The 21,107-nt window shown below is 31.1% G+C and overlaps 1 protein-coding gene across 1 annotated transcript; it reads right to left on the bottom strand.

Annotated features, from left to right (window-relative positions):
• Positions 1 to 665: 665 nt before the first annotated feature.
• LOC139887997 (GBF-interacting protein 1-like) lies at positions 666 to 7,928 on the bottom strand. Its single transcript, XM_071871037.1, has 11 exons — positions 7,575 to 7,928; positions 6,658 to 6,701; positions 6,203 to 6,305; positions 5,954 to 6,077; positions 5,341 to 5,618; positions 5,095 to 5,220; positions 4,699 to 5,023; positions 4,325 to 4,610; positions 3,732 to 3,875; positions 3,152 to 3,634; positions 666 to 1,550 (listed from the first exon to the last, which is right to left on the bottom strand). The coding sequence occupies exons 1-11, from the start codon at positions 7,732 to 7,734 to the stop codon at positions 1,245 to 1,247; spliced, it is 2,379 nt and encodes a 792-aa protein (XP_071727138.1). The 5' UTR covers positions 7,735 to 7,928; the 3' UTR covers positions 666 to 1,244.
• Positions 7,929 to 21,107: the final 13,179 nt, after the last annotated feature.

Genomic DNA, 21,107 nt, shown 5'->3' with positions numbered 1-21,107 from the left:
GATTGTGTTCCTGTACTATGTAATATTTATGCTCTAAAGTAGGTAATTCAACAAGGCCGAAAATCTCTTTTCATTTTATGTTCGGGATGCTTGATCATTTACTTCTCCAATGTTCATGGTCTCTTACAATGTTCATGGTCTCTTAAGATTTGGTCAGCTCTATTTGGATGGCGGAATGTTGGGCGGGTTATTCCATCATCGTTAGTAGCGTTTTCTTCTGAGAAGTTCCCTTCCCTTTTTTTTTTTTTTTTTAATGCTTCGGTCATCAATTCTACATTTTGGAGGGAGACTAACCCGTGGATATTAATTAAAGACCATTAGCCTCTGATGATAGCTGCTAGCTTATTGGACAGTTTTCAAATCAACATTTGTAGCCATATTTGTCTAAAAATGTTGTCATGCTTATGTTCCTTGTATGTTCGCGAATCCTTCATCTTTACCTTTACGATGAATCGATTCTTTATCTATAATCGATTCTTTTACCAGGCATTTATTATTTATACTTTTTTCCATGTTTGCGATATAAAATACACCAAGTTATTTCAGATCTGGTTACAGCACAGCTCATACCTAGTGAACAGGTTGATATGGATCATGAGTAAACAGACCAGATATGATCTGTAAATACATAAACAGTAACATAAAATAACCTTTTTCTGGATTGATGAAGTATGCAGCTGCTAATCAAGCCTCCTGAAACAATTATGGTGCTTTTGTTTATACCAAATACCAATTACAACATTTCAGATACATCCCCTCTCTCTTGCTATCAAAATTTCGCTTTACACGTAACACCAAAATAACCCGATCATTACTTCTATAAAACCTCAAATTTTTCAAAGGAAAAAAAAACAGAAGTTAAAAGACAAGAATCAAGATAGTCAACTCTCATGGTGGGTCCAATATAAAAAGTCTAACAACTCTCGAGGTGAGAAACGAGCATAATCGTCAATCATAGCACCAGCACAAATCGAGCTTTACTATGTTGTAATCGGTCATTATGAGTTACATGAGGACCTTTAACTTTTTCATCCTCTAAATAGATAACCCAACGGCTAAAAGATCCAGCTTCCTATAAACGATTTACACTCAACTTCAGCCATTGTTGCATCTTTATCATCTTTTTGCTTCCATTTTTCTAACATTTACTCGACCTCCCCCCCAAAAAAAGAAAAAAATAATAATTCAAGATTGGTATTGTGTCTCTAGCTTTTGCGGGTTTTTAATAAGATTTTAACAATTCTTCAGTAATTATTAGGCCAGTTGATTTGGGTAGGCTGGGGTTGTTGTTGCTGCTGATGCGGGTAAGGGCTAGATGTGGGTCGCGCCATGTCAACACCTCCACCAGCCATGGCCTGGGGGTGTTGTTGGAGAAGTGGGTGAATGGGTCCGGTAGTTACTGGTTGACCCGGGTGATAAAAACTAGTAAAAGGTCCATGCGGGATTTGTGTTGGGTTGTATGCAACTTGACCACCTTGCGGGAGATTATAAAACGTAGTACCAGGTATGTCTCGACCAGGTGCAGCTATCCAAACACCAGGACCTTCGCTCTACAAGCAAAAAATTAAATATAATCATGAACATGCAGAATAGATTCATTCCAAAACATTCGAATTTTCAGTTTCACGACAAATACATACAAGTAACAAATGAAATCACAACCAACACAAACTATAAATTGGGGGGGGGGGGGTGCACCATTTGGTTTGAAACCATTTAAACCGAGTATCGAATCGAAACCAAATCGAAAAAACCAAACCGAAATTGAAAAATGGTTTTCGGATTGAGAAAAAAACCGAATTTTAATTCGGTTTGGTTTTCGGTTTTGAAATTTTTTTAATTTGGTTAACCGAAAACCGAATATAAAACAGAATTCAATTTATACAATATTAAATAAATATTTTGAGTTATTTATATTATTGTATACATGTACGAGAAACGATTTTGAATAGATATTTTAACTCTTCAAGTCAAATTCGGTTTACTTGGATTGAAATTCTATTTTAATCTCTATTTCATAATTTTCCTTTTAACTCCACATTTTTGAAACTGTAATCATTTCAAGTCGATTTGCTATTCAGTTCAATTTATGTCTGTGTGCACGTTGAATCAATCAAATTTATATACACTGCTTTACAACAGTTTATTATTAGAAAGTATACACTATGACTAAAACAGAGAAAGTTTTAGTTTTGTTATTGGTATTGGTTTTGTTTATTTTTTGATATAAAATGTATTGTATTATGATATTATATAAGCTTATTTTACTTTCTAAAATTTGTAATATATATTATTTTAGTATGATACTTACAAAGTTAATAATATAATGTTTATTTATATCGTGAGAAAAAAGTAAAAAAAAATCGATTTGGAAGTTAATTTGGTTTTAACCAAAACCGAACCGAATTCAAATTTGGTTTTCGGTTCGGTTTTGGTTTTGGTTTTGATATTTGAATTTGGTTTCGGTTTGGTTTTTGGTTTTAATTTTTAGAATTTCAAAACCGGAAAAACCGAACCAAATAAACCGAAACACCGAAAACCAAACCGATGAACACCCCTAGCCCACAGGCTTCAGTACAGGTCAAGAATCCGTGTTCTAATAAACAGAGTACTTAGGATATAAACAGGGCACACAAAGGCAATTAGATCAGGCCAGATTGAGCAGATTCAACGCTTATTCAGGTATCCCTAGTCAAGATTGTAAACGCGAGACGGGGACGAGTCGGTCGAGTCGGGACGAGTCGGGTGTTAATAAATAAACTAAAAGTATGTATTACACATAAATATATCAAATACAAAGCATAAATATTTCACCCGATGACATATGAAAACAAAAATCAAATTTTAAAAACGATCATTTTTTATCTAATTTTGACATTGACCGACTTTGACCGACGTGGACAACTCGTCCGACTCAGCCCGACTTTTTAGTGTTGAGCGACTTTATAATGCTGACCTACTTTTAAGGCCTTTTGGGCAAGTCGAGACGGGCTAGTCCCAAACTGACGCGCCGGGCGACTATTACAACATTGTCCCTGGTAAATACTTTTCTTATCGCTTCGAGAAATAAACCAAAATAAAAATCTTATCTTTAATTCACTATTTTCATACTATATTGAAGCCATAAAGATGAGGTAGAGCACATGCTAACCTGCGTTCCAGATGCATAGACATTGTTTTCCTTGAACTGGGACCCACCAAGATCATCATTTGAACTTGAATTACCACTAGTAGCAGCCGGGTTCGGATTATAACCTGCGGCTGCAGACAAACCATAGGGACCAAAGGTTCCCGGGACACCAATGTGACCCAAGTTAGGAGTATTACTTCCAGGCTTGTATTGTGCAAGCGGAAATTTTTGAGGTCCCACTTGTGGAGACGGATAACCAGCTTGAGGTTGTTGTGGATACGCACCACCGTTGCTCAAAAATTGATGAATTGCAGGTGGTGGCATGTATAATGGAGAAAAATATGATGCATATGGGATGAAATTTGGAGGGTATTGTGGTAATTGCAACCCGGTTGGTTGCCTGAACACGGGTAGCGGTTGCTGTGTCACTGCTATCGAACTTCCACCTGCTTGTGTGGCTAATGTGGTTTGAACACTACCGGGCAGCATTGAAGAGTTCCCAACCTGTGGTTCATATTTGTAAATATGACTAGAACTAAATGAAATGTTTGTATAGATATTGATGGGTTCCACGTGTAATGTATAAGGGTAAAATGCAAACCTCGTGAGAAGATTGAGAAGCCGGTGGAGGAGCATCTCCGTTGTACTTGTTAAGTTGATGAAAAGGTGATATACGTCCGTCGCTATCAGCACCAGAACGAAAGAATTGAGGATAATAACCTGATGGGTCAAACGGTGGTTGAATCTGTATGTAGAAAATACATACAAATGATTTCAAATGAAGACCTGAAGACTTATAATTAATAGTTGAAAACGAATGTTAAGAATCCGTGAGGACGATTCACTTATAAAGGTGCCAATTTTGACACGTGTACTTTTAAATGGGTCGTTTTGGTTATGCTAAAAGAACCAAAAGTCCCTCAACGGGTATTCTTTATGAAAAAAAATCTTATGATCTTATTTTATTAATAAAATAACTATAATTCTTATCATCATATTTGACCTACTAATGGTGTTATATGGGTCAACTCAACCCGCTCAAATTTGACATGTTACATAACCCATCCAACCTACCCATTCATCCCACATCTGATTTCATGTTTATATAACAATTGCTTGTTACAGGTGCCATGTACCAGAAAAAGATCAAGACTAATATAAACTACATCCAGATTATTTGTAACAAATACTTACAACAAAGTTGGGGACACGAGAAACATAAGGTACTTGAGACTCGTTGCTTTCAAAAGGTGCCAGGTGGCTCCCTATTATTGGTGGAACGAAGCCAAAACTTGTGTTAGAAGAAGAATGAATTCCTGGTTGTTGGTGACCTGCAATTGAATGCAACGTTTCTTGTTTGGACTCGATGGGTTCAGGGCCCACATTAGATGACAAGATTTCAGGTACATTAGAAGAAGAAGATGGACGGTGATCAGGATAGAATCCATCATCATCAGCGGTTACCAACATATCTTGATTTCTGATTTTAGAAATATGATTATTTATTAGGGGTTCAAGCAAAAAAATTAGCTAAATAAATTCGATTCAGGTAAGAAAAACTATGTAACCTGGTGGGATGTTCTTCTATATGTTCAACGGTCTCCTGAGAAGCCTCGGAAAGAGATGGACTCTTGTCACTCACGGGCCCACTCAAAGTGATTGAATTAATACCAAACGTAGCATCAAAACTTCCAAACTGAAACCCGAGTTTGTCAGCTTCGGGAACATGAAGATGATTCGGGATGATAACATGCCGATCACCGGGAATTCGTAATTCCTTTTCGGAAGTAGCATCTTTTGAATCAGGAATATTGGATGCCGGCTTTATTGACGAATGCGTTTCGACAGGAAAAGAATTTGTCGGTTTTGGTTTCCACTCTTTGCCAGGACCGCCTGTAAGTAGACCAGACGATAGTTAAAAAACCCAGTTAATACAAATATATATCTATCTAACAAGTTGATACCTTTTTGCGGCCCAATTGCTTGTTGTGACCTGTTATTGTAGTTTGAAGGTGGCCTACTAAGCGGTCGTGATGTCTCCGAAATCACTTTATTCCCATCTCCCTGAAACACGAGTACCTCAGGAACAGCTGTCATAATAAGCGTTTACAAAACTAATTTTCAGTAATTGCCATCTAGAAATTGCAATTTATGTTAGTTACAAAATCAAGGCATCTTTTAAATATAAATAAATTCTAAACAGTCCTCACATTCAGTTTTAATCTCAGCAGGGGTGGTCTCCTTGATTTGGTCAACAGCAGCTTGTTGACTTCCAACTTCACGGCTAATCATACCAACTGGGAGGCGTGAATCCTGTGCTGGCGTAAGAATAGGATCCGAAGCAGATAAATAACCACCTGACTTGGGTGGCACCGTCTTCGAAACCGAAACGTCTCTACTAGTCGGTATTTTGTTTTCCTTGAAAGGTGCGGTACTAGTTTTCTCAGCAACTAGGTCAGATAGCTTATTAGAGACAACACTGGACGAACTGCAGAAAAAAGGAAGGAAATGTAATATGTGAAGATTTCACCCATTTATATGCATTATTACAATTTAGTTTAATGATTACAATGTAAATGAATGATAAGTAGATAGTAACAGGGTTGCAAAACTTGGAATTACTAGGCGAGTCTCGGTGAGTATTTGGCCACAAATCAGGATTACTCGAAAAATCGGTCAAAACTCGTAAGTACTCAAAAAATTAGTCGAAATTAGTCAAAATCGGTCAAGGTCAACCTTGGTCAACATCAGAGTACTCCCCGAGTTGCCGAGTACTCCCCGAGTAGTGATTTTTTAAACCTTGGATACTAGTGCATGCAATACCTTGCCACTACAGAAGTGTCTTTAGTTAACTTATCCTTAGGTACGGTAACATCATCTGCAACTCGAATGATTTCATTTTCCTTTGTAGACAAAGCAATCTTACTACTGCCTTTATCTGGTTTATCTACAAGAAAAAATCATGTTTATTAAATATGCATTATTACAATGGCTTTTTTACGATTCGACTACATCCGTCAAAAATTGTAAATCTATAATTCAAAATTTAAGAAATTCTGACTTGTGAATTACCATGAAAAATGTGGCGAGATGAGTAGTTTCCCCGCCCACCTCTATTACCACGTCCCTGCATCCCCGGTTTCCATCTTGGCTCTGTAGATTCTTTATTAACAACCTACAATAATATATATATATTATAAATTATGTATCTATATATTTATTCATAGGCGTATAGATATTTATATAAAGTATCACATAACGCGTCAATTACATAACAAGCATTTTTAAATGACAAAACCAGTTAGACACCCTAAAATATACATTCCTGTATAGATAAACTGTGTCAATATGGGTACCACGTTAAATATTACGATACAAAAACTGAATTTATTCAGACACTATGAATCTTTTTAGGTAGCTAAAGCATATGATGAGGCTAATCTAGTTAAATAATAATTATAATTATAATTAGTTAAAATGAAAAGAAAAGAATATAAGAAAAAAAGAGAGAAGTGCACCGATCTTACCTCTTTCTTACGGTCACGCTTCCTCCTTACTTCATGAAATGGATCTGTGCAAGTATTAAGTACAGAGCTTTATTGTGATTACATTAAAATTTGTAAGATAAAACATATAACAACAAACACATGGATATACGTATTCATATCGAATGCAATGGATAGAAATTAAGTACAGACTGTGGTTATGCAATGTTTAAAAGTTCAGGAAATACGTAAATAACCCAACACAAGCTCACTGCAGATTTCCCCTAACTGGCAACACCGGTGCCACCATTTCGAGGACAGGTTAAGATCGCATATTAGCACAAAGCGAGTTTCCAGATTATAATTATAAAATGTTAGTATTAGTATATTAATATACTACAAACAACATAGTTACAACCTCAAATCTAAATTCATATAAAAAGAAACTATGCCTAAACCAATTTAATTACACGATGCAACAATGGCAACCGAACATCACTGATCACTGCCACAATTAACAGACTTTTCCGAACACAACGTCTTGGTAGTATCAAACAGTAAGCTTCCATTCAATCATTCATAAACAGCATCAAGTTCCAAAAATAAATATATTAAAATTTGATAATACCAATAAAATTAAACTAATACCAAGAAAAATAGAAACCAATAAGCTATAAAGCACAAAACTTTCAAACCACTCTAACCCTAACCCTAAAGGCACTGTCAATGTGAATAATCACACAATTAAAAACCCTTTAAAAATCAAAACTTTACAAATAACCAAGAAAAATAGACACCAATAAGCTATAAAGCACAAAACTTCAAACCAATCTAACCCTAACCCTAAAAACACTGTAATAATGAATAATCACACAATTAAAAACACTTAAAAATCAAAACTTTACAAATAACAAGCATAAAAAACTAAAAAAAATGGATCTTGCAAAGATTATGTATACCTTGGGATAAAAGCTTCTGTGCAGTCTCATTTGGATCCATTGAACACTCTTTAAGCATTGCATAAATCTCATCATCACTATGATTACCTGTGATCTCCTTAATGTTTTGGATCATTTTTCTTACGTTGTTTGGAATGGAAACCCTAACCCCACTATTCATCTTTTTCCTTATTTGAAACCCAAATAAAAAGTAACGATTTTTATTCAATCTGATGTAGATTACAATACAGTATTTATCTATTTATTCAATATAGATATAGAAAGTTACATTTGGGGAAAAAAAGGAAATGATTGAATAGATGAGAGGGTTGTTGTCAATTGGTCATGCAGAAATTGGGGGAAGAAGAAGAAGACTTTGGTTTTTAGGGTTTTTGGAATTGATCTTCAAAAATAAATACGAAATTAATTAATTAATTAACAATGATTATTGTAAAGATACAAGGGGGAAGAAGAAGAAAAGGAAGTGTGATTTGAAAACTAGCTATTTTTGGTCCTTAATGAATATTATCTGTTGATTTAAGGCCCTTTGCTTTCTTGGTCGTTAAGTTTTGTTATTTTGTTAGTTTTGTATTGGTCGTTAAGTTTTGTTAATTATACTATATACTAATTACGGACACAGACCACCAATCATATTCCGCCATATCACCGCCTTCACTACAGTATAACAGTCACCGTGCAAAAATACCTTCTCCCTTCTACCACCTTCTATCTTCTTCACTCTTCCTCCACCAAAAAAAAACCCAGTCACGCTCCACCCTCACGACGCCAGCCGAAATCCCGTCATCACCGCCGATCTTCTTGCCGCCAATTTCTTCACCGCCATATACTAATTACGGACACAGACCACCAATCATATTCCGCCATATCACCGCCTTCGCTACAGTATAACAGTCACCGTGCAAAAATACCTTCTCCCTTCTACCACCTTCTATCTTCTTCACTCTTCCTCCACCAAAAAAAAAACCCAGTCACGCTCCACCCTCACGACGCCAATCGAAATCCCGTCATCACCGCCGATCTTCTTGTCGCCGATTTCTTCACCGCCGCCACACCCCACCTCCTGCCCCCACCCTCCATTTCGTGCGACTGAAATTTAACCCTAGAATCCAAATTTCAGAAAAGAATTCCCAAATCCCAAATCAATCATCGTCTTCCTTTTAGTTTTTAGGGTTTCGTTTTATCTTCAGCATAGATGATTCAGAGACTGAAGAACAAAATATTTGTTGAAACCATTATGAAGAACTAAAATTATTCATTGTATATTGTTAGTTAGGCTTACACTGATGTAAACAAGGTAAGCTCTTATAATTTATTTTTCTGTTCTTTTTTATGGTTGTTTATTTTTATCTTTGCATTTGAAGTTTTGCATTTTTTAGGGCAAATCTGTGTGTGAGGAGTATATTTGCAAATACCGTTTCGGTTCCAAGTGTCTTAGTACCAGCAAAGACATTTATGTTAACATCCACATCAAGTTCTCTTATGGATTTTTTAAAGTGAAAGATGGTTATGGTCTAAAAATATTCAGGTTAGTAATTTATAATAAACACTATCTCTGGATCAGTTGTATAACTTACTTGATATGTTGGATTTTTTGCTAATAAGTCTAGAGCTGAAATTGGTTTTTGGTCATTGCTTCATGTGTTTGACTATGTTAAGAAAATGACTTGAACATATCATCTGCATTTATGTTAGAAAAATTATCATTGTATTATTTTTCTAATATTTTGTTCATGTTGATGTTAAGTTTAGAGCTGAAATTTGTTTTTTGTATGTTGTTGCATCTGTTTATAGATAGTGAAGATAACATAAAATGAGGTGATATATACAAATTTGAATATAAGTGTATGTTTTAACATTAGCATTTTTTTCATTTGTAGAGTTTTGTTGGTATAATGATGTTTTGTTAGCAAGTTTAGAGCTAGAGATTATTTTGTTGTTCGAAATGTTTAGTAGGATAAGGTGGATGTGTGTTTTAATCTGACTACGATAGATATAGATTATTGGAATTTGCAGTATGAAGAATGGCTTTATGTTGTTGTTATCGTAAATTTAAATTGTCTCATTATTGATGTGTGGTCCTCTAATGGATTTGATTTGTGGACTTTGTGTTGTGTTTGTTTTCACAAAAATTTGTTCTCCGGTTGTTGTTTAGTGTTAAATATGGCCCCTAAGAAAAGAAAGAAGAGTTAGCGTTTGTGTTTCTGAAAGTATCCGTGCAAACTCGCCCCCACGTGCTTCGAGTTGATTTTCTATTGTTGTTTCAGGGTCCGCTGCTATAGCTGCTACCGATTCTTCCCAACTGTGCGATAGTAGGCAGAATGCATAAGGTATTTTTTGTTTCCATTCCAGCTTTCTTTATTCTATATTGGTTATTTTTTTTATTTTTTTTTGCCTAACAAATTCGGACCGTTGTGGTGTAATGTCTTATATTGTTTATATTTGTAATTGTAGTTTAATTTTCACGCACCTGAGTCCAGCCCTAATCTACAGTGTTTTGGTGACAATATCGTGATTTACATTTGCCTAATTGCATCCCTTTTGTCTCAAACACCGTTTTGGTGATAAATGATTTACAAGAATGGGAGCCTTAATGTGCATGAAAAAACCCATGCATCCATCTTCATATGCATTTGGTAATTTACTTATTTAACTGTTGTTCTTCATGATTTTGTTAAACGTTGTTGATAATTAGCTTTTTAATGTTATAGTTAGGGTGGAGATTATATGTCATTTCAAACTTAATTACCCTTATATACTATTAGCTATCCTGAATTTGGTCTTTTTTTGTTTTAATTACTGTCGTTTTATACAGGTTATGTAGCATATCTGGTGAAATGTGTGACGACCCGGCAATTTCCGACCAAATTTAAACTTGATCTTTATATGATTCCGACACGATAAGCAAAGTCTGTAATGTTGAGTCTTAAAACTTTTGAACCGTTTACATTTATTCAATTACCCTTTTACTATTCCCAACGATTCACGAAACTATTAATTGAAAATATATATGTATATATAAATATGAAAGTATAACTAACTTTATGTATATAAATATTAATAAACTAATGTATACAATAATATATTAATTAGTATTTGAAATATATATATATGTGTGTGTGTGTGTATATATATATATATATACGATTTTTATACATAATTATTAATATAGGTATAAGGTAGTATATATTAAAATGTATAAATATGCAACATATGTTATTATATATAACTATTAAATATTACATAACTAATAATATGTAATATTAATTACAAGTTAAAATATAGTTGATATCATAATATTATTACTACTTTTAACATTTCTATTAAATATCAATATTACTAACTTTATCAGATTATTAATAATATAAGTATTACTAGTATTATTATAATTAGGATTACGAATTGATTTTATAGAAAGCTTTAGGCATTAGTTTAAAAACTAAAGACGAAGATTTATGATGACTATGACTACGAGGATAAAAGTTTTAATTATATTGATAAGATTATGAATATAGAGATCTTGAGTATAAATATTATTAAAGGAATGATTTAGATTATAATTTTATTGTAATGTAAATATTATTATTATTATCATTATTAATACAAATTAGCATATATTTTTTTTAATACTACTATCATTATTCTTATTACTATTAGCATTATCTTAATATTAATATTATTACTATTATTAATATTTCTATTAGTGTTATTAGTATTTTATTATAAATAATATTAACAGTAGTTATAAGTACTAATTATTAATGTTAAAAATAATTTATATAAAAAAAACATATATATACGCGAATACTTATACATATCAAAATCAATCTCTATTATTTTATTTATTTATTTATTTTTTATTTTTTCTCTGATTCTGATTCTTCGTTCCCCTGCTCGTGATTATCTGTCGACCACTTATCACTAAAAAACAACCATGCTACTGCTTCAATTATTTGATTATATACTATATCTAATGTCTGTTGCGAATCAAAAAGTAAAATCAGAATTATAGAAAGAAACCGTGTGTTTTTTTTTCTTTTCCTGTTCGTGGTTACTTTTATCAAACATTCCATTCGAATTCAATTTCAAAGAAACTATAATTGCAGTTCTATTAGGAATGATATAGGTAAACTATCTGCAAAGTTATAGGATTCAATTCTTCATATTCATCAAGAATTTTTGAGTTAAAGTTTAGGACTTAAAAAGTCAAACATTGTTCTTCAATTAAATTCGAAATTTCTTGTATGTTTCAAGTCAAATTGAGGATTTGGAAGGTTTACATGAATGTTTTCCAAACTACTTCATGTTATAGGTATAGATTAAAACGTTCTTAATTTCGTGATCACTATTATTTTTTTTTTCTTTTTTTCCCAAACAGCGACGAACAGCTGTTTGTTGTTTTTTTTTATTTTTTTTTATTTTTACAATACAAACACTTATTATTAGTTTTTTTATTTGTTTAAAAGTCCAAATCGTATAGATAAGTGATTAATCAATATGTTAGATTATGGATTGATTTTATTAAGATGGAGAAGGAGGAATAGAACACAGAAAACATTTCAGTTAAATAAAATACGGAGGGGTATAATATCAGAAAAACTGAATCGGCTGAGTGGTTGTGTGTGTGTTTGCCAAACCGGAGGTCTCGGGTTCGAGCCCTACATGGCGTAATTTTTTTTTTTATATAAAGGCTGAATGGAGGAACCTGAAAACAGGAAGAAAGGAGTTAAATAAAAATATGGTTGGGTATAAATTCAGAAAAATGGATCCTGTCTAGTGGTTAAAGTGAGTTTCGGGTTTCGAGAGGTCTCGGGTTCAATCCTCGCTTGGTGCATTTTTCTTTTTAAAATGGGCTTTCGAAAGGTAGTTTTCAAATATTTATTTTTATTATTATTATTATTATTATTATTATTATTATTATTATTATTATTATTATTATTATTATTATTATTATTATATTTATTATTATTATTATTATTATTATTATTTTTATTGTTATTGTTATTGTTATTGTTATTGTTATTGTTATTGTTATTGTTATTGTTATTAATGTTATTATTAGTAAGTATTACTATTATTATTATTAGTATTAGTATTGTTATCATTAGTTGTTATTATTATTATTATTATTATTATTATAATCATTAATATAGTTATTATTATTACAAATACAAGTATTAATTATCATTATTATATCATTGTAATTATAGTTACAAATTTGAATATTATTATTAGTATTGTTAAGTTAACTATCATGATTACTAACATACTAAAATCTATTAAATATTAGTAATATCGTTATAATTACAATTGTTAGTATTATTATTATCATTGTTGTAAGTATTATTATATTACCACTATTATTATTAAGATAGTTATTATAATTAGTATCATTATTATTATCATTATTATTATTTTCTCTAATATTGTATTAATATCAAGTTATAATTATTATTATTATTTTTACTATTAATATTATTATTATTATTATTATTAACATAAAGTATTATCATTAATATTATCATCATTTTTATTAATATGATTATCACTACCATTATATTGAAATTATCTTTTTATCAAAAATTAACATTTTTAATAAAGTTATTATAATTATTAAAATTTCATTCAGATTAGTATTATTGTTATGAACAATATAAAATATAACAAACTATATATTTTTATATAATACTAAAACATATATAAATATATATAGATATATTAATATAACTAAATGAATAAATATTAATTATTTTCAATGTATATATATACAAAATAGATATATAACATATAATTTAAGTTATAATACATATAAACAAAGTATAATTAATAAATGAGATTATGAGTTTTCTATTATAAGTTTTAATAGATATACAGTTGATATAGGTTCGTGAATCCGAGGCCAACCCTGCATTGTTCAATATAGTCATATGTATTTTTACTACAAAATACATTAGGTGAGTTTCATTTGCCTTTTTACCCTTTATATTTTTGGGCTGAGAATATATGCGTAATTTTTATAAATGTTTTACGAAATAGACACAAGTAATCGAAACTACATTATATGGTTGAATTATCGAAATCGAATATGCCCCTTTTTATTAAGTCTGGTAATCTAAGAATTAGGGAACAGACACCCTAATTGACGCAAATCCTAAAGATAGATCTATTGGGCCCAACAAGCCCCATCCAAAGTACCAGATGCTTTAGTACTTCGAAATTTATATCATGTCTGAAGGAGGATCCCGGAATGATGGGGATATTCTTATATGCATATTGTTAATGTCGATTACCAGGTGTTCAATCCATATGAATGATATTTTGTCTCTATGCATGAGACGTATGTTTATGAGAAATGAGAATGTGAAATCTTGTGGTCTATTAAAATGATAGAAATGATTATTTATGTTAAACTAATGAACTCACCAACCTTTTGGTTGACACTTTAAAGCATGTTCATTCTCAGGTATTAAAAAAATCTTCCGATGTGCATTTGCTCATTTTAGAGATACTACTTGGAGTCATTCATGACATATTTCAAAAGACGTTGCATTTGAGTCGTTGAGTTCATCAAGATTATTATTAAGTCAATTTATAGTTGGATATATTATGAAATGATATGCATGCCTGTCAACTTTTGATGTGAAGAAAGCTTGTCTTTTAAAAACGAATGTAATGTTTGTAAAATGTATCATATAGAGGTCAAGTACCTCGCGATGTAGCCAAATGTAATGTATTCGTCCAGATGGATTAGGACGGGTCATGAAAGTTGGTGTCAGAGCGGTGGTCTTAGCGAACCAGGTCTTGCATTAGTGTGTCTAACTGATAGTTGTTTAGATGCATTAGTGGGTCTGGACTTCGACCGTGTCTGCATGTCAAAAGTTTTGCTTATCATTTCTTGTCAAAAATTACCTACTTATCATTCTTAGTCTAGTCACGTGTTACTGCATTGATTGCATGAATAGTGTATAGACAAAATTCATATCTTAGCGTATTTGCTAATCCATATCTTAGCGTATCTATTACCGTGGACTTTATCTGACACGTTTCCTTAATTCTCTCCGTAATTTACGGGATCTTCTGTACTATATTAGATATTCTATATAATTAGAATATTATCCGATAACCGAAAATCATTTCATATCGAAAATCCTCTAACTGATCATAAGAGATGGATCCTACACCTAGCTTGGATTCCATTAGTTTCGGAAGCAATTTCAAGATGCGTATTGAAGTAGACTCCGAAGTCAATGAACCCGAAGTGTCTTCACCGTTTAACTATTTTCCTTTCTGGAAGAGATGGGGGTGGGTCCGAGACTTACTCACTCGATGGAGAAATGAAGAAGGCGAGCCCTACTGTGAACCAAACTTACCTCCTAACATCGGAGAAAACGATGTACTCACCGGTGAACCTATGCGCAACATTGTATTCACCCTTCTTGCTAAAGTTTTCCACCTCGAAGTTCGCATTACTGCAATCTCAGAAAATATTCAACCTCTACTTCCGAACACCAATCGAAGGGGAATATTAGAAGAAGTTAGGGAAATTCGAATTGATAATCAAGATCTATCGAATCAGATGAGTGGGTGGATAGAAATGATAGAGGGTAGGATAGAAACCTTGATAAGAATGGTGCGTGATTTACAAGTTATACTTACTACACCAACATCATCACCAACCTCAACACCAACAACACGTGTAGCACCGACAGCAACAGTACCATCATCAGCAGCACCAGCAGCATAACAAGTACCAACAACAACAACATCATCACACGTTTCAACCTCGCAATCTACACCTCAAGCATAATCGTCGTTCTACGAATCATTCTACATAAACTATCTTCGTCCTTCATGGCGATTAAGTAATCTCTAATGTTTTAGAGATTATGTACTTTAGTTCTACCCGTAAATTTGATGAGTTTAATATCACATTGACTCATTAAATCTATGATTACATCTAAAGAGAATATATATGTAAGTATATTTTCATAAGGATTGTAATTAAAAATTCGTTTGTACAAACGATTAATGGTGAAAATATTTTAACGGGTAGGTAATACCCGAGAAATATTTAAATTTCACATTAATAAGTTACACTGTACATTCTTCGAATTTGATTCAACAGCCAATTACTATCCTACTTACAACCACTGAAATACGTATCCGTTCACCGCAGAATAACTATTTTCACTTACTTTCATAATTGGATTTTGACATATCAGAATCCAACAAGTGGCATAAAGAATAAAACATTGAACAAAATAAAATTTGTTAGAAACAAACAATTTAACTATGAGAAGAATTTTGTTAAGAATCCACGCTAACTGTTCCTAGCTAACTGTTCCTAGCTAACTGATCACATTTTATTTATCACAATTTATTTATCGCAATTTATATTCTCGCAATTTTAATTATCGTTATTTAATTTCTATTATTTATTGTACGCACTTTAATCGGGACACGTATACAAGGTTTTGACATATCATATCGACGCATCTATATATATTATTTGGAATAACCATAGACACTCTATATGCAGTAATGCTGAAGTTAGCTATACAGGGTTGAGGTTGATTCTACAATAATATATATACTTTGAGTTGTGATCGAGTCTGAGACATGTACACGGGTCACAATACGTATTAAGTAATTCGAATATTATATATTAAACTTTATATGAATTATTGGACTGTTAACTGTGGACTATCGACTGTGAACTACCAACATTGGACAATTAAAATGAATTAAAATATTGATTATAACATATGAAACTAAACAATTCTTCAAGTTTGCCTCTTGATTTCATCTTAAACCTCATTTGTATCTGGACGATTACAATCTGCGTTCAAACCTTTCACGATTCTTGAAAACAACTCAATGGAGAGGATGAACCAACCGCACTTCGTCTACGGAAGGAAAGATTTATGCATATAGTAATACACCTGAAAAACACTCGGAACCTGAGTAAACGTTTAACACGTGTCTGTGTTAGCTCCTTTGGCATTGTTATTACCAAAAATTAACATTGCAACTCTTTTCAAATTAGCCAAATTTGTCACAGCTCCAGTAAGTCAACTTCGACTTTTCAGTCGGACTAGCCTTACTATAACCTTGATATATATGCGTGCTCTTTTATTGTTACCGGGGAACCTTTTATATTCCACCATATTACAAGCAGATGTACCAGAACTCTTGTCACTCCTTGGTTTAAATCTCTCAGACAAATCACTATATTTATCTATTGAAGTCTCATCATGTACTCATCCGCATCTTGTAACAAGAATTGCCATACCAATTATCGGGAATCAGCAAATCTGTATTGTGAGTCTCGCAACGTTTCTACTTCAACAGTTATATGTATCCATATAACATTTATCTCTTAGAACTATGATCTTCCATTTTGAAATTTTGAAAATCACCTAGTCTGCGAATTAATACTCTGAATTTTGAAAAGTTGAATGAAGCAACAAAAAAACTGTAAAAGACCTCAACAGCCAAAAGTCGATGATAAAGAATTGTATGTTGGCAAGGCTCAGAAAAAGTTTGAAACTGAAAAACTGATTGAGCAAACTACGAAGGGGTCTCTGAACAAATCACGAGGACTAAACTTGTACATTAAGAATCCTGATGATTCTAATTCTGATGAAATCTTTAGCGGATACCTTGCTTCTGACTCCAAACTCTTACGGACAAATTTTCTTCACCATCCTTCGATATTGGAAATTCTAAGATATCATCGTATCTTTCATTATAAATATCCCCCATATTTCTGAAGATATTTTCATAACTATTCTTATCTGAAATCATAAATCTCTTCGTGCTATCAGTGTTACATCATATAGAAACTGTTAGTTTCTATATTCTGTAAACTGTCGAGCTTAAAATATGAATGTTATTGAAGTAATGTTGGGACTGATGCATGATTTAGTATAATATAATGACACTTGATCAACGTGATTATATTACAATAAGTCATGCTGAGTTTCTAATGGGACGTGATGATTCACAGATCATAACGTCATCATGTGCCATGTTACATAACTCTTTCATTCTGCTTAACTTCTGAACATATCAAGAAAGTATATTCTTGATAGTTCTATTCTCAGTGATTCTGGTAATTTGACAAATCAACTCGTGTGATTTCATTCTTTCTTGTTTAGAACATTAAGTTCATTCGAAATTCTACACCTACGGATTCTGGACCATTATTAGTGAAAAGAAAACAAAAGCACGGAGCTCCGAAATAGAAGAGGGTATAAATCGTAGCAAGTAAGAGAGAATATTAACTGTGAATGACAATATTATAGAAGACGAAAGTAGGGACTCCAAAATATAAGAGAAAATATAAAGCCCGATAACAACAAATAAAATACAAACCGTGGATATTAATACGAATAGCAATAGAAAGACATGGTATAATTAAGAATAGTATCACCCCAAGGTAATAGTAGAAATAAACAGATTTTTTGTGTGTGGAGGATTGAAAAGAAGGATGACAGAAATGATAATTAGAAAAATATCAAGGATTATAATTGGATTAAGCATTTCTACAATTTTTTGGATGTATGAACTAAGAAAGAGAGTATAGGAATGGTGAGAATAATGGAACGGAAGAGCTTAATTTATAATGGAAATATCAGGCAGAGAAATCGAGGCGGACCACCGTATTTAATTATAGAGATCTTAATTTTTTTTATTCGCCGAAGAATCAAATCTTTTAGATTTCGAAGATTTTCTTTAAATCCCTTGAATTCCGGAATTCAACCAAGACAACGTCAAAAGTTAAGACGCACTTTATTTTTTTTAAATTCAACCATGACTACGTCAAAAGTCAAGACGAATCATTACTTTTCTCAGTTCACTCTCTTGTGATAACTTCACCTATACTCTTCGAATAATCGAATTGTTTTATCCATATTACTCAATGATGATAAAACTCTATTTATCAACTTATATTCGTTATGAAAACATGTTTATTGTTAGCCATGACCACCTCACTCAAATTTCGGGACGAAATTTCTTTAACGGGTAGGTACTGTGATGACCCGGCAATTTCCGACCAAATTTAAACTTGATCTTTTTATGATTCCGACACGATAAGCAAAGTCTGTAATGTTGAGTCTTAAAACTTTTGAACTGTTTACATTGATTCAATTACCCTTTTACTATTCCCAACGATTCACGAAACTATTAATTGAAAATAGATACGTATATATAAATATGAAAGTATAACTAATTATATGTATATAAATATTAATAAACTAATGTATACAATAATATATTAATTAGTATTTGAAATATATATATATATATATATATATATATATATATATATATATATATACGATTTTTATACATAATTATTAATATAGGTATAAGGTAGTATATATTAAAATGTATAAATATGCAACATATGTTATTATATATAACTATTAAATATTACATAACTAATAATATGTAATATTAATTACAAGTTAAAATATAGTTGATATCATAATATTATTACTACTTTTATCATTTCTATTAAATATCAATATTACTAACTTTATCAGATTATTAATAATATAAGTATTACTAGTATTATTATAATTAGGATTACGAATTGATGTTATAGAAAGCTTTAGGCATTAGTTTAAAAACTAAAGACGAAGATTTATGATGACTATGACTACGAGGATAAAAGTTTTAATTATATTGATAAGATTATGAATATAGAGATCTTGAGTATAAATATTATTAAAGGAATGATTTAGATTATAATTTTATTGTAATGTAAATATTATTATTATTATCATTATTAATACAAATTAGCATATATTTTTTTTAATACTACTATCATTATTCTTATTACTATTAGCATTATCTTAATATTAATATTATTACTATTATTAATATTTCTATTAGTGTTATTAGTATTTTATTATAAATAATATTAACAGTAGTTATAAGTACTAATTATTAATGTTAAAAATAATTTATATAAAAAAAACATATATATACGCGAATACTTATACATATCAAAATCAATCTCTATTATTTTATTTTTTTTTCTCTGATCCTGATTCTTCGTTCCCCTGCTCGTGATTATATGTCGACCACTTATCACTAAATAACAACCATGCTACTGCTTCAATTATTTGATTATATACTATATCTAATGTCTGTTGCGAATCAAAAAGTAAAATCAGAATTATAGAAAGAGACTGTGTGTTTTTTTTTCTTTTCCTGTTCGTGGTTACTTTTATCAAACATTCCATTCAAATTCAATTTCAAAGAAACTAGAATTGCAGTTCTATTAGGAATGATATAGGTAAACTATCTGCAAAGTTATAGGATTCAATTCTTCATATTCATCAAGAATTTTTGAGTCAAAGTTTAGGACTTAAAAAGTCAAACATTGTTCTTCAATTAAATTCGAAATTTCTTGTATGTTTCAAGTCAAATTGAGGATTTGGAAGGTTTACATGAATGTTTTCCAAACTACTTCATGTTATAGGTATAGATTAAAGCGTTCTTAATTTCGTGATCAGTATTATTTTTTTTTCTTTTTTTCCCAAACAGCGACGAACAGCTGTTTGTTGTTTTTTTTATTTTTTTTTATTTTTACAATACAAACACTTATTATTAGTTTTTTTTTATTTGTTTAAAAGTCCAAATCGTATAGATAAGTGATTAATCAATATGTTGGATTATGGATTGATTTTATTAAGATGGAGAAGGAGGAATAGAACACAGAAAACATTTCAGTTAAATAAAATACGGAGGGGTATAATATCAGAAAAACTGAATCGGCTGAGTGGTTGTGTGTGTGTTTGCTAAACTGGAGGTCTCGGGTTCGAGCCCTACATGGCGTAATTTTTTTTTTATATAAAGGCTGAATGGAGGAACCTAAAAACAGGAAGAAAGGAGTTAAATAAAAATCTGGTTGGGTATAAATTCAGAAAAATGGATCCTGTCTAGTGGTTAAAGTGAGTGTTGGGTTTCGAGAGGTCTCGGGTTCAATCCTCGCTTGGTGCATTTTTCTTTTTAAAATGGGCTTTCCAAAGGTAGTTTTCAAATTAAAATTTTTATTATTATTATTATTATTATTATTATTATTATTATTATTATTATTATTATTATTATTATTATTATTATTATTATTATTATTATTATTATTATATTTATTATTATTATTATTATTATTGTTATTGTTATTGTTATTGTTATTGTTATTGTTATTGTTATTGTTATTGTTATTGTTATTGTTATTGTTATTGTTATTAATGTTATTATTAGTAAGTATTACTATTATTATTATTAGTATTAGTATTGTTATCATTAGTTATTATTATTATTATTATTATTATTATTATTATTATTATTATTATTATTATTATTATTATTATTATTATAATCATTAATATAGTTATTATTATTACAAATACAAGTATTAATTATCATTATTATATCATTGTAATTATAGTTACAAATTTGAATATTATTATTAGTATTGTTAAGTTAACTATCATGATTACTAACATACTAAAATCTATT

This window comes from Rutidosis leptorrhynchoides, chromosome 2 (assembly GCF_046630445.1).
Source record: "Rutidosis leptorrhynchoides isolate AG116_Rl617_1_P2 chromosome 2, CSIRO_AGI_Rlap_v1, whole genome shotgun sequence".
In the NCBI taxonomy this organism is placed as follows: domain Eukaryota; kingdom Viridiplantae; phylum Streptophyta; class Magnoliopsida; order Asterales; family Asteraceae; genus Rutidosis; species Rutidosis leptorrhynchoides.
The sequence above is the reverse complement of the archived record's forward strand: the minus strand, read 5'-3'. Positions and strand labels throughout refer to the sequence as shown.

Bases quoted from the DNA above. Each gene is read 5' to 3' on its own strand.
- LOC139887997 (XM_071871037.1), bottom strand. From the start codon at position 7,734: ATGAATAGTGGGGTTAGGGTTTCCATTCCAAACAACGTAAGAAAAATG. The intron at 4,611-4,698 runs GTTACATAGTTT...TTCTAAAATCAG, and splicing joins ATAGAAGAACATCCCACCAG to AAATCAAGATATGTTGGTAA. The intron at 3,635-3,731 runs GTTTGCATTTTA...TATGAACCACAG, and splicing joins CTTCTCAATCTTCTCACGAG to GTTGGGAACTCTTCAATGCT.